General features: G+C 40.4%; 2 protein-coding genes across 5 annotated transcripts in view; one reads left to right on the forward strand and one right to left on the reverse strand.

Annotated features, from left to right (window-relative positions):
* Positions 1–10,841, reverse strand: part of ARL5B (ADP ribosylation factor like GTPase 5B) — a 33,312-nt gene extending 22,471 nt beyond the window's left edge. The window contains exons 1-2 of one of the 3 annotated variants that reach the window (XM_049881896.1): positions 10,153–10,841; positions 9,445–10,067 (exon numbers count right to left, since the gene is read on the reverse strand). In XM_049881896.1, the coding sequence (XP_049737853.1) occupies positions 9,445–9,493 (49 nt within the window). In that variant the 5' untranslated portion in view covers positions 9,494–10,067; positions 10,153–10,841. Of the gene's footprint in view, positions 1–1,251; positions 10,114–10,152 lie in introns of those variants that run through there. The other 2 variants (XM_049881898.1, XM_049881897.1) reach the window with 2 other exon arrangements.
* Positions 10,842–12,894: 2,053 nt separating this feature from the next.
* The window catches only part of NSUN6 (NOP2/Sun RNA methyltransferase 6), a 75,479-nt gene continuing 71,573 nt past the window's right edge, over positions 12,895–16,800 (forward strand). For both annotated transcript variants that reach the window (XM_049881894.1, XM_049881893.1), the window contains exons 1-2: positions 12,895–13,461; positions 15,571–15,726. In XM_049881894.1, the coding sequence (XP_049737851.1) occupies positions 13,387–13,461; positions 15,571–15,726 (231 nt within the window). In that variant the 5' untranslated portion in view covers positions 12,895–13,386. The remainder of the gene's footprint in view (positions 13,462–15,570; positions 15,727–16,800) is intronic.

The following is a 16,800-nucleotide window of genomic DNA, read 5'->3' on the forward strand; positions in this document are numbered from 1 at the left end:
ACTTAAGCAGGGAAAATTATGCATAATACTAAATACTTTATTTAGAATAAATTCTGAAAATATAATCATAGCAAATTTACTTTCTTGTTTTTCGGAGACATTATTTATATCAGCTTGCTGTCACAGAGTATAAGCTACCCGTGCTTTAGGGTAGAAAAGTTTTTGTGGATAGCCAAATAATTTTGTGTTAAGACATTACCATAAGTATTAGAGTTAAAGTCAATCAGTATGTTTTAAAAATGTTTGTGCATACCAGGAGACAGTCATCTTGGGCATTATATTACACTAGAAATCTCTTTTATGAGACCAAGCTGCTTCTGTTTCCTCAACAAAAGGCTCAGAAAGATAAGGGTTTCCTGTATAACTTATCTATATCTCTCCGAGCCCATACAATACGTTTATTTATACTAAATGAGGTAATGGCAGACAAGGTAGCAAGGCAGTGTTTGCTGTTGTTAGGTGCAATGATGAGTCAATTTCTGACTCATAGTAGCCCCATGTGACTTAGCAGAACTGCCCCACAGAGTTTCCTTGGCAGTTCGATGGTAAAGCGCTCAGCTGCTAAAGGAAAGGTTGGTGGTTTGAACCTACCAGTGGCTCCACGGGAGGCAAGGCCTGGTGATCTATTCCCATAAAGATTACAGCCCAGTAAACTCTATGGGGTGGCTCTTCTGTGTTCTATAGGGTTACTATACATTTTGTTACATTATATTTCTCTGAAAATTGATAACTGTACTATGTGATTAACCAAACTGCCCCAGGGGGCACTTCTATTCTGTTCTATAGGGTCATTAAGGGCACACAACAACAAATCTTTATGAGCCAGGTAGCCAGGGAATTTTTCCCATGGAGCAGCTGGGTGGGTTGGAACAGCCAAATTTTTGGTTAGCAGGCAAGCACTTAACCTGTTGTACCACAAGGGGTCCCCTTTAGAAAGACCGTATTTTTTAATTTCTCAACTATGTTATTTTAAATTTTTAAAAATGCTTGAGGGTATAACATCATTATAAATACTCAAAATATGTAGTTTGTCTTCAAAAAGCTTAGAAAAAAATGTGTTCTATATCCTAGCTTCTCTTCAGTTTAGTAGTAAATATAAAAAATATATACTTTCATTATTATTATTATTGTTTTTTTAAGTTTGGCTAATGAGCCTCCCAGTGTGATGTCTTTTCCAACATTTGGGGCAAAACTGAGTCATAATCTTATAACGATAAGAAAGAACAGTTTATCACATAAAGGAAAACCAACCTTATAATAAACAAGATGACTAAATACATAGAGAACAAGATGATCCAAGAGCATAAGCAGGTAGAACATTCTGAAGTCACAGGCCAGGATGAGGTTAAGTGCCTAAGGAGAGACCAAAGAGCCTTACTGTTCCCCAACTGACTAAACAGAAGCAATAAGAAAGGCTTCAAAAAAAAAAAAAAAATACTGAATTTGAGCTAACATATTTAGCTCGCTAGGGAATTAAAAGGAGCCCTGGTGGTGCAGTGGTTAAGCCCTCTGCTGCTAACCAATATGTCGGCATTTTGTACCCACCAGCTGCTCCAAGGAAGAAGACCTGTCAATCTGCTCCCATAAAGGTTACAGCCTAGGAAACCCTTTAGGGTAGCTAGCTCTACTCTGTCCTATAGGGCTACTATGAGTTGGAATTGGGTTTGGTTTATCAGGGTTTAGGGAATTAAAATGCTGTCCAAGAGAAGGTTACAATCTGGAAGGCAAAGGTTAAGGTGCACAAACACCTAATCCATGGTTTTCAAATTTGACTATGACCACAGTAAGAAATACATTTTATTTCATGACTCAGGACATACATAACCGAAACAAAAGTTTCACAAAACAATACTTACCTTTACTAAGATACATTCTGATACTACTATTTTAGAATGCTCATTCCTTTTTAAGTGCTGGTCCTCATTCAATAAATTGGCTACCTAACTTACTAATGGGTTATACTTGGGAATTTGGAAAAAAAAAAACTGATCTGAGAAACTCAAGCTAAAAAAATGGCCTTAGTGAAATGGGGTAAGTAGAAAAATGTGACAAATTTACAAATTCAAGAAGGTCAGAAAAACTTCAAACAGGATAAATACAACGAAAAGCAAAAGCTAGGTGCATCATGATCAAATGGCTGAAGACCAAAGACAAAGGGAACATCTTGATGGCTAGGCAGAGGAAAATGACATACTACATAAAGGCAGATATAGGTAGACCAATATGTTTTTGGGCACTTGGAATCTCAAGTTTAAGATTCACCACTTATGAACTCCTTCTTAAGAAATTTCTGAAGGATGTGCCTCATCAAAATAAAAGTAAAGCAAGGATAAGATATATATTTTAATAGAACAGAAAAGCAAAGGAAATTCCTGGAATGATAGCAAGAGAAGTCCCGGAACAGCTATGCATCAGGTATCAAGGGAATTAAGTCCAATTTGGAGCAAGATGGAGGGCTGAAGGGGTAGGAAGGAATAAGAGATCATCTGACAGGTGTGATGTGTGAAAAATTGTACTGAGGGGATTTTGGATAGCGTGAAAAGATGTAACCAAATGTGTATACGCACACACACACACACAGAAACTAAAGCAATGTGAAGATCTTGTAATTATTTACTCTAAAGAAAAAAAGTCATAGAAAAACAGGAAATGTAATCATAGCAGCTTATGGCTCTGCAGTAACAAAATCTCATAGTTACAATAATGAAAATAAAGAACGTAGTGGTTTTGGAAACCGTGGCGGCATAGTGGTTGAGAGCTACAGCTGCTAACCAAAAGGTCAGCAGTTCAAATACAGCATGTGCTCCTTGGAAACCCCATGAGGCATTTCTACTCTGTCCTTTAGGGTCACTACAAGTCAGAATCGACTCGACGGCAATGGGTTTGGGTTTTTTTTTTTTTTTTTTGGTAGTGGTGATGAGGGACGAAAAACTGGCGTACAAGCACTAATTTCTCTTCTCCCACAAGACAAACAGTGTTTAAAATTTCCATGTATGCACACTATTTAGACATACAGAAGTATACACTGGGAAAAAACATTAAGCAAAAAATAGTGAAGTATACACTAAAAAAATCATTAAGGAAATCTTTAAAAGAGATTTGATTGCTACACATCATTTTAAGGCTTTAACACTATTTGACTTTTTAAAAATATTATGTATATGTTACCTTAACATAAAACTTTATCTGGAAAAAAAGAGCATCTACGATGTGCCAAGCATTGGGAAAACCAATAAACAAGATCCACTGCTATCGAGTTGACTCCGACTCATGGTGACTCCATGATTTACAGAGCAGAGCTGATACACTGTGTGTTATCTTACAGAAGTAGACTGCCAGTCCTTTTTTCTGTGGTGCTGCTGGGTGAGTTGGGACCACCAACCTTCAGGTTAGTTAGTAGGCCCGAGGAAACCTTTCAGACCACCCAGGGGCCTAAGCGTTGGGAATACCATAGTAAATAAGACCAAGTCCATCCTTTCCCAAGTTTACTTCCATTGAAAGTAACAGACAACAAACAAGTAAACAGGTAAATTTACATGATTACAGGTAATGATAAAACTGAGAAAAACAGAGCATGACAACTTGGAGCATGAAGGCTGGGGTGGTGTTATGAACTCTATCCCTGAAAATGTGTTGGAATCTTAACCCCTAGACCTGTTGATGCATTCCCATTTGAGAACAGGGTTTTCTTTGCTATGTTTTGTATCTCAAAAGTTATATAAAGGAGCAGATTAGGTAGAGAGCACAAACTGGGGAAGACAGAAGCACTTGTGAGAATCACCAAGGAACCTAAGAATGCTGGGGTTACAGAAGCTAAGACAAGGATCTCAGAGAAGGACAGAGACACAGAAGGAGCTTCCCCCTAGTGCCCCTGCCTTGAATTTGGACTCCTAGCCTCCTAAACTGTGCGAAAATAAACTTATTTAAAGCCACCCACTTGTGTTATTTCTGTTACAGCAGCACTAGGAAACTAAGACAGGTGGGAAGAGGGCTGTTTTAGATAGAGTAATAAGGGGAAGGCCTCTCTGAAGAGTGACACTTGAGCAGAAATCTGAATTAAGGGACTTAACCACGTGAACAATGTTCAGATAATAGGGAGCAGATATAAAGACACTAAGATAATAAGCTTTAATTTGGTGTGTTCAAAAATCAGCAAAAAGGCCAGAATAAGAGCAGATAAGCTAAAGGCAGAAAAGTGAGATACAAAGTCTGAGCAGTCATAAGTGAATAATAACAACAAACCCATTTAAAAAAAAAAAAAAGAGACCAGTGCTCAACTGATGACATGAAATCGTCATGAGACAAAAATGACTAGATAATTAAAAAGTCATGTTAGTTTTGAAAGTGAACCACAATTAAAACGATTTCTTTCGTCAGTCGTTAATTTTTGTAACACAAGAAATAACTGATAATCACAACAGAGAAAAGACCAACGTACATAAAGTTAAAAAAAGAAATTTAACAAAGGAAAAGAAATGCTCAACTTTTAAGGTCAGTTTAAAGATACTGATCACACACACACACACACTCCATTCCTGTTATTCAAAGTAGTTATGTTCCCTAAAGTAGCCTGCACACCGAATTAGTGAATACTAAGCCATCATTCATTGCTTCTCAGGGAAATGCAAGGTTAGGTTTCAGTTAGCTAATCAATACATAACCTTGTTTTGCGTGTGCTTCTTTTTAAAGACAACATACTTAATACATACTTTTACAAATAATTATACACAGTATAGTCATGCATCAGGTTTCATTTGCTACATTTGGTTACATCTACTACGTCCCATTCTCTGATGGGGATTTCTGAGCTCTGTTACAACCTTAGAGGTACATGCAGTTAGATGTTGCCTGAAAGGACGTTATACAGCACATGACTGTATCTCTTCATAACAAAACACCAGCTGAGAAGGGTTTAACATTTTCCTGACTCTGGGTAATGTGACCATAAATTTCTTTGGCTTTCAGTCTTAAAACAATGCGGTCTACTATATTTATTTTCCCATCGGCTGTCATTTCACGAATCAACAAATTTAGCAGCTTCTCCCTCTTTTCCACAGCTTCATCATGCAGTATAGATGCTACTTCAGCAGCTTCCCGAGCGGCTTCATGTAAAGATAAGTGAAATTCTTCTTCTTTTTCTGGATGTACCATATTGTGGATTAACATTAAACTCAGGGCCAAGAGTCTTGTAACTCATGCCTGAATGACCCTTATTTAACATGTGTTTTCTCAGTAAGGCACATTACAGGCTTATTGCCCTGAGCAACACTAGATGCCACTTCAGCACCATGAAACGGGGGCCGCTTTCAACAGCAAAATCACTAACAAAAAGCAAAAAAAATCACAAACGTGGCATTAAATAGAAAGTGAAAAGAACACTGGTTTACAGTATGAGAGCTGAAATAAAAAGGCAGAGTTCTTCACCCTGTTCCACCTCAGCTGGAACCACGAGCTGTTGAGCGACTCAAATTTTTCGTCCCTCTGTGCGTGTCTGCCAACTAAGAAACCTTCCTGAATGCTGATTTTGGGGTTACAAATAAATTTTACTGAGAGGTGAATTTGCAAATACGGAATTCATGAATAATGAGGATCAACTGTGTGTGTACATACACACACAAACACAGTGATGTCTGTAAAAGGAATCAGATTTTGAAATTATTTCCTTCAAAAGTTAAGTGTGTCAATGTAATCAGTCTCCTATCTTAAACAATAAAAACTCGAAGGGATTGATTATATATTTTTAAATTGCTTTATTTGGACAATACATCCTTTAGCATACTTATTCCCCAAAAGGTATCTAACTTTATGAGAAGATGCTTGAGGCCCTAAAATGCTGCAGGAAAAAAGATGAGAGTGGGGCAAATACTGGAATAAAGATTAGAGAAAGGAGTACATTAGTCAATTAGTGGCTCTCACCCTGGTGGCACAGTGGTTAAGAGCTATAGCTGCTAACCAAAAGGTCAGCAGTTCGAATCCAGCAGGTGCTCCTTGGAAACCCTATGGCTTGGTTCTACCCTGTCCTATAGGGCTGGAATCGACTCGACGACAATGGGTTATTTGTTGTGTTGGTACTAATGCTGGCTGCACATTCGAATCACCTTGGCCCTAACACCCAGGCCACGTCGGCACATTCTGATTTAACTGATCTGAGGTGGGGCCTTGGTCATTTTATTCTTATACAACCAGTATTTAGTGATTGCGTGTCTCTGGACTAGATGTGTATTTGTTGTTAGGTGCTGTTGAGTTGATTCTGACTCATGGTGACCCTATAGAACAGAACTGCCCCATAGGGTTTTTAAGGCTGGAATCTTTATGGAAGCAGACTGCCATATCTTTCCCCCTTTGGAGTGGCTGGTGGGTTAGAACTACTGACCTTTCACTTAGCAGCAGAGTGCTTAACCGCTGCACCACCAGGGTTCCTTAGATGTATACAGCGGGGGAAAAAAAGGAAGAGACTGGCTGTCTTAGTTATCTAGTGCTGCTGTAACAGAAATACCACAAATGGATGGCTTTACCAAACAGAAATTTATATTCTCACAGTTTAGGAGGCTAGAAGTCCGAATTCAGGGTGCCAGCTCTAGGGGAAGGCTCTCTCTCTCTGTCTACCCTGGGGAAGATCCTTGTCTCAGCTTCTGTACCCCAGCATTCTCAGGTTCCTTGATGATTCTCACATGTGCTTCCATCTCCCCCAGTTTGTGCTCTATTGCCTCTCTGCCTAATCTGCTCTTTTATATCTCAAAATTCAGGCTCTAGGAGAAGGCTTTCCCTGTGTTGGCTCTCGGGGAAGATTCTTGTCTCTTGGAGCTTCTGCTCCTACCTAGGTGATCTTCATGTGGCTTGCGATCTCTTTTCCCCATCTTTGCTTCTACCTTGTGTTTAATCTCTTTTACATCTCAAAAGAGATTGACTTAAGATACATTATACATTAATCCTGCCTCATTAATATAATAGACTGCCCATTCAAAAATGGGATTATAACCACAAGCATTAAAAAAAAAAAGAACCCAAAAAACCCCTGTTGCTTTTGAGTCATTCCAACTCATAAGGACCCTAGAGGACAGAGCAGAACTGCTCCACAGGGTTTTCAAGGAGTGGCTGGAGGAACTGAACTGCCAACCTTTTGGTCAGCAGCAGAGCTCTCAATCACTGTGCTGATTTAAAACACGTATTTTTGAGGGACACAATCCAAATTAACACTGGCAGTTAATTTTGTAGATATAGGAATAAGACAGGGATCTGATCACATTATTCCGCTGCTTAAAAAAAAAAAAAAAAAAACCCACAAACATACACACAGTAACAAAATTCTTCAATGATTCTCACAACTTGCTCCACATGGTTTAAACGTCTTATGGGACATATAAGAACCTCTGTGATCTGGCTTCCCTGGCCCTCTCTCTAACCCCTTCTTCCCTAACTCCTCTACAAGTGAACTAAGATACAGCCAAACTAAACTCCTTTCAGCTTTCTAAAATGTACTGAGCAATTTCATTACTCTCCTCTTTGGACATTATTGTTCTTTTTGTTTAGGATAACAGGCCCCTTCTACTTACTCTGCCTAGCAAATTCATAGTCATCATTAAAGTCCAAGAACACCTTTTTCTGCACAGTCTTCTTGGAACCACCTGAGAAAAATTCATCATTCTTTCTTGATGCCATGACTACATTTTTTATAGATACATGCTAAATAATTCACTACACTGCACTGCATTTTTTTTTCCCCCCGTATCTGTCTTATTTACTAACCTTTGAGAGAGCAAGTAAGGCATATATCATTTTTCTTTTAAATCTCTGTATCTCTTATGCTTAACTCTGAAGACTGGCTTATGGCCTGTGAGTAAATGTTACTTACATAAATGAGAATAAAATGACAAAATAACCCCTAGTTCTACATTTTCAACCATAAAGCTAAAGGAAAAAAAAAAAAAAAAAAACTCTAAGTAGAAATTGTCATTTAGGAGACCTGAACAATTACGTGAGTATTAAAAGTGGGCCACGAATGCCTTTCATCATCTCCTAAATTTTCCCTTTTCACCTTTCATTCCCTTCTAGTCAGATTAAAGAAGCCTCAAAAGGATGATAAACAGCAGGGATAAACAGGGAGCTGAGAAAAGGGAACAGGACAGGGTACACAGGGAGATTCCACTACTCTGGTAATATTTTAGGCTAGGGAAAGATAAACAGGTGACCTTTGAATTATCTTTATACCTTTTAGCATGTCTTAAAATACTGATTTATGTAGCAATTTACGTAACACGGATTAAAAAAGTATAAACTGCTGAAAAATAATGTGTTAAATTTGGGAATAACATCCATAAAGGGGGTAAACTGTGCCCATGCCCACTCTTCAAAATCACTTGAAAAACTGGCATCTATCCATGGTAACTGCATATATACACACATACATTAATGTCTGTGCATGTATAAATGTACATGTGTGCACTTACTTATTTATAACTTCGAAAAAGACTACTGTTCTTACAGTAATCAACAGAACAAATACACTAAAGCCATGTTATCCTCTTCGAGATTTTTTAAGTCTAACAAAATGGTACCCACAACAGTAGTAACAAATTGACATTATCATAAACATGTATTTATAAATTAAGTCCGGGTCTTAAATGCAAAATGTAGCTAGTTGAATTAAAAAAAAAAAAAAAAAAGATTTCAACTACCAAAAAAACATTCTGTCAAAATAGTGCCTAAAACTTTACCTACTATCAGTCGTTTTTTTTTTTTTTTTCCAGTCTAGTTTTTTGTCTCTTCAAAAGATACCACATCTTCTCCCTGACTCGGAACAGGTTTTGCAACTTCTTGTCCCTTTGGACTTGCTACTTGTAGGTGTCTCAGTAATCTGCTGTAGCCTAATTACGGACACGTAATATCCCACACAGAGCCGAAACCATTTAGTTTTCTAACATCCAAGAAGGCAATGAAGGATTTAGAAGGAAGATTTCTGGATACCTGTGTATCTGAACAAAACAACGCATTCCCAAGTACTAGAGAACGTGCGAAAACAAGAGAACACGAAATCAAAGAGATCGTGAAGGCGCAAAGGCTTAGAAGGCAGAGCGGAAAACGAAGCAACACTAGTTAAGAAAGTTGATAGGTTCCTGGGCCGACACTTATCCCAGGGCAAGACACGGACAAAAGATGCTTAATTAAAGACGCAAAAGGCCCTCGAAAATGCCTCTAAGAGCTTTTCCGCTTGGCTTCGCCAAAATCCAAAATTTCCTAGTCCGGGCGCCTCACTTTCCCCACACATCACGTCTCTCCTGCCTATTCTCGAACTCTAAGACAGTTTCTACCGACCCCTTTGACTAGGTCACTTCTCTGCGTCTCAGAATGCTTCTGTCCACCGACAGCCCTGCCTCCGGCTGTTCCCCTTCGTGGCCAGACCCGCTTGCTCGGGTTCCAGCCGCTGCGCAGCTCCATTCTTCTCACCTTGGTTACAGAAGAGGCTCCACAGTTTAGCGAAGATCAGCCCCATCATGAGCACCTGGGCGGGCCGCGGGGTCCCTCAGCAGCAGGTGCCGCTGGGCCGCGCGGCCCCCACCGCGGCGCTAGCTGTGAGGAACCGAGGGAGAGCCGACTGAGAATCCCGATACGCGAGGCACTGGCCGGTCCAGACGCCTCAACGAACCACTTTACTACCCGTCGGAAGGCGCCGCGCCGAGTCCCTACCGGATAGCCCTTTGTTCTGAAACCGCTGAACCTAACGCCGACCCGTAGTCCCGTCGGTCTGAACCCACCTACCCACCAGAGCAGCAACCAGGCCCAAGCCACGCCCCCGCTCCGCCTCCCGCTCAGATCCCAGGACCACCCATCGCCGGAAGAACGGCTCATTACGTCGACGCGCTTACGTCCGCCCACGCTTTCGACGTGGCGCTTGCTTTGGTCTCACTTCCGGCGGGCGGGCTCCACGTTGGCTGGAGTCTGGACGGTTGGTGTGCGGGTGGAGTGGGGGAGTTGAGCCTTAGTAAGTCGTTCTGGTTATGTTATCGTTCAGACGACTTTGCAGGTGCCACTTTTTTGAGTTCGGTGTCTGGCAAGTGCCTTCCTGGCATCTAAGGGCGGGGAAAGACCGTAGTTTAACTTAGCAATCACTGCACCTTTTTGCTGCAGAGAAGCGAGTAGTGTTTCACAATTTACCTGTTACCTCGTATAGGCAGGCAGCCTTGGGGTTCTGCCGTCATTTTTCATTCTGAATATAATTGGTTGGGAGACGAGCCATGGTATGTCTACAGCCACAAAGTTCAGTTATGAGATTAACTTAAAAAAAAAAAAAAAGCCCCAAACCGTTGCCATTAAGTCGATTCCGACTCATAGCGACCCTGTAGATCAAGGCGCCAAGATCTTTGCCAAGCATTGCGTTTGTCCTTGGATCCCAAATACGCGTATATTTAAGCCAGTTTTCCACATCATTGTTTCAATTTCATTTTCGTTTCCATGGTTATGTTCTAACAAAATGAAAAGCTTCAAAGCCTGGGATGAAAGGAAACAGAGTGCCCTTGAAGCCAGTTTAATTGAAGAAGCCAGCTTAACTAAAAAGACTAAAGACTATAGTCAGGCGGTAGGATTTTACCCTGGCAGCGTGGCCTTTTAACTTTCCCAAATGTCTATTTCACTAACTGTACGAAGAGTTGTGTATGACTTATGATGTCCTACCAATGTTGTGGTTCGAAGACCCTTCAAGACTTAGATGTGAGATAATTTGCTGCAATTTTCTGATATTAAAGGCAAGTTTTAACCTCCGATATAAAGGAAAAGGAGCCCTGGTGGCGTAGCGGTAATACAAAAGTAATTTAATATCCTTGTCTGAAGGGAGAGTATGTTGGTAACTCTGATGAAGTTATTTATATTCATAAAGAAAAGCCATATTCTGTGTTTCAAAACATCTACCCGTTTAAAATACCCTTAATTCTGTGACTTAGGTCATAATTCTGTACTTAGCCCTCAAAATGACCAGCTTTCTCACATGTGATACATGCTTTTTCCTGATAGATGGCTCAAACCATTCATGAACACATGTAATCCTCAGGGGCTCGGCTGATTCTGTCCTTCCTCAGTGAATGGTAAATTGTCCAATCACAGGTGAAATTTGAAGCTGATCCACTTTTCTGAATTTGCAGGTCCTCTCCCTGGACAAGTCCTCTAAAAAAGTAGTTTAGAAACGACTGTATCCTCCTTTGCTACAGTTCGAGTCCTTAGGGTGGTGGTACCTCTTACACAAATTTCCATGACACTTCATTTACACATCTGAAATCTTGATTCCTCTAGATAAAAACAAACAGAAGAGTTAAAAGACCAAACCCACTGCCATCCAGTCGATTCTGATTCCTATCCTAGTGGTCCCACAGGGTTTCCAAGGCCATAAATCTCTAAGGAAGCAGAATGCCACATCTATAGGTAAATTAACCCTTGACATATCAGAATTTGGGTCACTTTATTTTTTCCTACCTGAATGACTTTCCACTCTCCTATAGCCAGCCATTCATCCTACACATGGATAAAAACTACTAAATAACTTATTTTAGTTCTTGGTAAAACTATGAAAAAAAATTTTTTTAGTAAGACTAATCAAATTCCAGTTCTTGTACCTCAAGCAAATTACTTAAATTTTTTGGTACAGTTAGTTAACGGATAAGGGAATTGCTTAAGAAATTTGCTTGAGAAAACTGTACCAAAAAACTTAATTTGCTTGAGGTGCAATAACTGGAATTTGAAAGGTCATATTCTTAACCATTACAAAGATCTGGATCTCTGCTAAACTTCATACTCATAAATCATAACCATTTTCCTTTCCAGAACCTATGTAGTTTGTTCTTTACTAATCTCAGTCCAAGGAGCCCTGGTGGTGCAATGGTTAAAATGCTCAACTGCTTACTGAAAGGTGCACAGTTGGAACCCACCAGCTGCTCTGTGGGACAAAGATGTGGCAATCTGCTTATGTAAAAATTACAGCCCTGGGAACCCTATGGGGCAGTTTTACTCTGTCCTATAAGGTCACTAGAAACCCTGGAGGCATAGTGGTTAAGTGCTACGGCTCTTAACCAAAAGGTCAGCAGGTTAAATCCACCAGGAGCTCTTTGGAAACTCTATGGGGCAGTTCTACTGACCTACAGGGTCGCTATGAGTTGGAATCTATGCAATGGGTTTGGTTGATTTTTTAACCTTAGTCCTTAGATTCTTCATGTTTCAGATCTAATCGTGAGTTTCTTTAGGCAGTTTTGCCATTTGTAAGCAGGCTGAACAACGTAACTCGTATTTTTGAAAGCTGGGTTAATGGTGTTAATATCCATTAATACTCAGGTAAAACCGAAAACCAACAGATACATTCAGAGTTATAAGCCTGACGACCTCGGGCTTGGGAGGCTCTTAGCACAATCTTTCTGAGTTACAGGTGAGAAAATATATTCAGAGTGAGAGATGGGGTTTCACCTTAATTTTCCAAAACAAATCCTGAAAATTCTACTTTTTTATCAGTGTTTGGACAAGCTGGAGGTGTGAAAGTTCGATTTTCTAAATAAGGCAGGCAAGGATTTAAGCCTATTCACAACGTAAGTCAGATTTGTATGTATCATGAAATCACAGGGTGGCTGATAAGGTCTTTGGCCTCACAGTCCACTTACAAGTCACCAAGCATGACAGTAATTGGGTGACTCACCTTATTCAGGCCAGTAGTGTCTTCGACTCAACCCACACCATATCCCCATTTCCTTTTCAAATCCTTCCCCCCCCCCCCCCCCCCCCCCCCCCCCCGCAAACTGCCTCTCTCTCCTGAAGGTCTCACTCATCTTCCGCCCTATGCTAGGAGCTTCCGCAGGTTTCGGAACCTCGGGAGACATGACGTCGTGGCGATTTCCGGCTACGGATTGGAGGGCCGGGACGGGGCGGGGATTTCCCGGGTACAGGCAGTGACGCGTACCGGAAGCAGCTTTCTGCCGAGAAGTTGGGGGCGCCGCTTTGGAAATTAGAACGGAAGGTTGAGTTCCTGAGAGAGCTAGTGCTGCCTTGGCTTTCAGTATACGCTCAGTTCTTTACGAATTCGCTGATAAAGCGTTTTCATTTGGTTCTTCCTTGCAACGTGAGTGGCGTTGCCTCACAGTGATTTCCGTGAGCGACGATAAAAGAGGAAGAAGGACGGGTGCGGTGCAGGCGAGGAAGCAGCTTGTAAACTGGTTAAGGTCTAGAAAGCATGGATGTGCCCTCGCATTTCCAAATTTAACTCCGCAGGATCGGCACATTTTACTGGGCCTCTCTGGTCGTTCTGGCACTTTGTGGTTGGCCATTCGTTTGTCAAGACTCTGCTCGCTGTCGTTTGGAAAGAAAAAAACGCACCACTTTCCAGCATTTGTCTCGAAGGAAACTTAAACAATAGGAAAAATGCCTGTTTTCCCTAAAATATCTTTGAGACCTGAGGTTGAAAACTACCTCAAAGAGGGCTTTATGAATAAGGAGGTAGGTAGGTCATATAGTAAAGATGTTAGATGATTTGCAAAAATTCGAATAAACTCTCGAAAAGTAGAAAACAATCTAAAAGTAAATCTAATCTTTACAGCCGTTATTTCTTATCCTTTGTCTTTTGGAATGTAAAAAATACCATTATCTTTATTGTAGTCATGGAGCCAATTTCGGGGTACGTCTGGGTGGGTTTGAACCACCAGCCTTTCGGTTAATACTCCAGCGCTTAACCGTTTGCACCATCTAGGGACTATTATCTATATACAGGTGTTACATTAATGCTTGCTGAGATAAAACGTGAATGGGGTATAACTTTTAACGCTCAGGAACGAGAAAGAAGGGAAAAAACTGGTTACGTGTTGGCAATAGATATGGCACCAAACGGGTGCAAAGATAAACCAGAAAAGGTTCCAGTCTTCAAGAACTCAAGTTCAATAAAGAAGATACACAGGCTTCTTAGATCTCTTGCCCTGGCACTCAGGTGGATTGGATACTACATTTGTTGAGTGCCTCTTAAATGCTGTCAGTTTTGCTAAGTGATTTGCAGACCTTTACATTTTACAGTTCTTTGATAGAGGTTTTGTCCCCATCACTAACCCTTGTTTCCTATTCTTTGAAATTGGGAGTGGTTAACCATACAAGGTTGTTTTAGGGTGTTAAACATGTGAAAGCACTGGCATGGTTCCTAGCTCATAGTAAATCTTTAACGGTGTTGATTCTGTTTGCAACCGGCCCAAGCCCGTTGCCGTTGAGTCGATTCCGGCTCAGGGTGACCCTAAAGGACAGAGTAGTACTAACCCCATAGGGTTTCCAAGGAACGCCTGGTGGATTAAAACTGCCCACCTTTTTTTGGTTAGTAGCCATAGCTCTTGATCACTACTCCACGAGGGTTTCCTTGCTACTGGCAGTGCCCAGTGTGTATTGAAGTCTTCAGTGAACTTTGATTCTTTTCCATTGCAAAGCCTGTGTTCTTTCAGTTTTACCACGCTGCCTCTAGGCAACTTTATCCAAATTTTTGGTTTTCTATTACTCAAAATTGCTTAAACATTATTTTTGAAGATGTTACTGAAGCCATGACCTTTAGATTTGATTTTTTCATTTTATTTCCAAAGATTATGTTAAGGATCTAAATATATCTGAGGAAAGAAACTGGAAGAAAGAAAGTATCTCTTGGTTTCAAGAGACTTAAAGTATTAAGAGCATATTAAGAGCAATAGGACATTCAGCAATTTTTAAAATGATGAGCATGATTTTATAAAAGAAAATTCAAATACCTTTTTCTGACATTACCTCTGCCAACTATACGATTTGCGAAAAGAAAAGCCATCCCTTTGTAAAAGTTATCAAAGGGGAAGGAATATTTGGTTTTAATAAAATCAAACTGACTCTTGAGAAAGTACTAGTATTTGTAGGCAGGTGGATTAGTAGTATGGTGAGTGGTTCATGAAGATTCTGCCGGACAGGGTATTGTGAAAGATGAGAAAAATGGGGCACATATGTGTCTCTTGAAAAGCTTCAGTTAATTATAAGGGAACCATGGTTGCATGAGTCTTTATATCTTCATTTCTGGCAGGTATCTTTGTTGTCATCTTTTTGGACTGTATCTATTTGGTTACATTTAATAATACCATATTAAAAAGCTGATGCCCTGGGGGATCTTTGGATGAAAGTATCAGCGTTACTTGTTCTTCAAACATTGGTGTTTAAAAGGCTATTAACCAATTCACTCCAGGATATGAGGTTAGCAAATAAATAGTTATACAGACATGATTTAACAGGTTATATGCATTGCAAGTTAAGTAGAATAAAATCCTGGATTTACATTAATAAGTGTAGGAGATATTAATATACTCAATGTTAATAATGTTTTGAAGTTTAGGCATTGTTTTTCTAAGCCCCTTACATCAGGTATTTTGTTGGAGCAATTTTACCCAAGAATTACCATTCCCTTAGTTTTAATAACACAAAGACAATACAAGAAAATGAAATGAAACTGAAAAATGCTAAAGGATATCTCATTAGGTAGAACAAATGTGTAAGAAACATGTTCCGCTTAATACGTTTAACTCATAGAGTGAAGTTGAAACATTTACTTGTTCTTTTCAGGTTATAACTTCTTTAGGTAAACAAGAAGCTGAAAGAAAGTTCCAAACTCTGCTACATCACCTGTCACACCCTCCATCCTTCACAACTGTCAGAGTGAATACACGTTTAGCCTCAGTAGAACATGTGAAAAGTCTGTTACTTGATGAACTTCAGAAGGTTTGTGCAAATTTTTGTCATGTACATAATTACGTTTATGTGATGCTTGTCTTTTTTTTTTTGTCGTAGTTTCTTAGTGCTGCTGTATCAGAAATACCACAAATGCATGGCTTTAGTGAACAGAGATTTATTTTCTTGCAGTTTGTTGTTGTTAGGTGCGATTAAGTCGATTCCGACTCATAGTGCCCGTACGTACGACAGAAGGAAACACCGCCCCATCTTGCGCCATCCTCAGAATCATCACTGCGCTTAGGCCCATTGTTGCAGCCACTGTGTTAATCCATCTCGCTGGCGGTCTTCCTCTCTTTTGCTGACCCTTTACTTTGCCAAGCATGATGTCCTTCTCCAGGGACTGATCCATCCTGACAACACAGTTTAGGAGACTAGAAATCCAAATTCAATGGCTCTAGGAAAAGGCTCTCTCAGTCTGCTCTGTGGGAAAATCCTTGTCCCTTTTAGTTTCCATTCCTAGGTTCCTTTGTGATCGCCACGTGGCATCAGTCTTTCCCCATTTGTGCTTCTTTCCTTCTGCACCTAATATGCTCTTTTATATCTAAAAAGTGATTCGCTTAAGACACAGGCTACTCTGATATGGCCTCATTAACATAACAAAGAAAACCTATTCCCAAATGGGATTCCATCCACCAGGTATGATGTTGTTGTTAGTTGCCATCAAGTAGATTCCAACTCATGTAGCTCCATGTGTTAAACAAAGTAGAACTGCTCCATAGGGTTTTCAAGGCTGTGACCTTTTGGAAGCAGATTCGTGTCTTCCAAGGCATCTCTGGGTGGGTTCCAGTTGCCATCCTTTAGGCTGGTAGTCAAGCATTTAACAGTTTGCACCACCCAGGGACTCCTTCCACAGGTAGAGGAGTTAGGATTTACAATACCTATTGTTGGGGGCAGAAACCCTGGTGGCATAGTGGTTAAGTGCTATGGCTGCTAACCAAAGGACCGGCAGTTCGAATCCGCCAGGTACTCTTTGGAAACTCCATGGGGCAGTTCTACTCTTTCCTACAAGGTCACTATGAATCAGAATTGACTCGATGGCACTGGGTTTGGGTTTTTTTGGGT

The sequence above is a fragment of the Elephas maximus genome, chromosome 4, assembly GCF_024166365.1.
Source record: "Elephas maximus indicus isolate mEleMax1 chromosome 4, mEleMax1 primary haplotype, whole genome shotgun sequence".
Lineage (NCBI taxonomy): Eukaryota > Metazoa > Chordata > Mammalia > Proboscidea > Elephantidae > Elephas > Elephas maximus.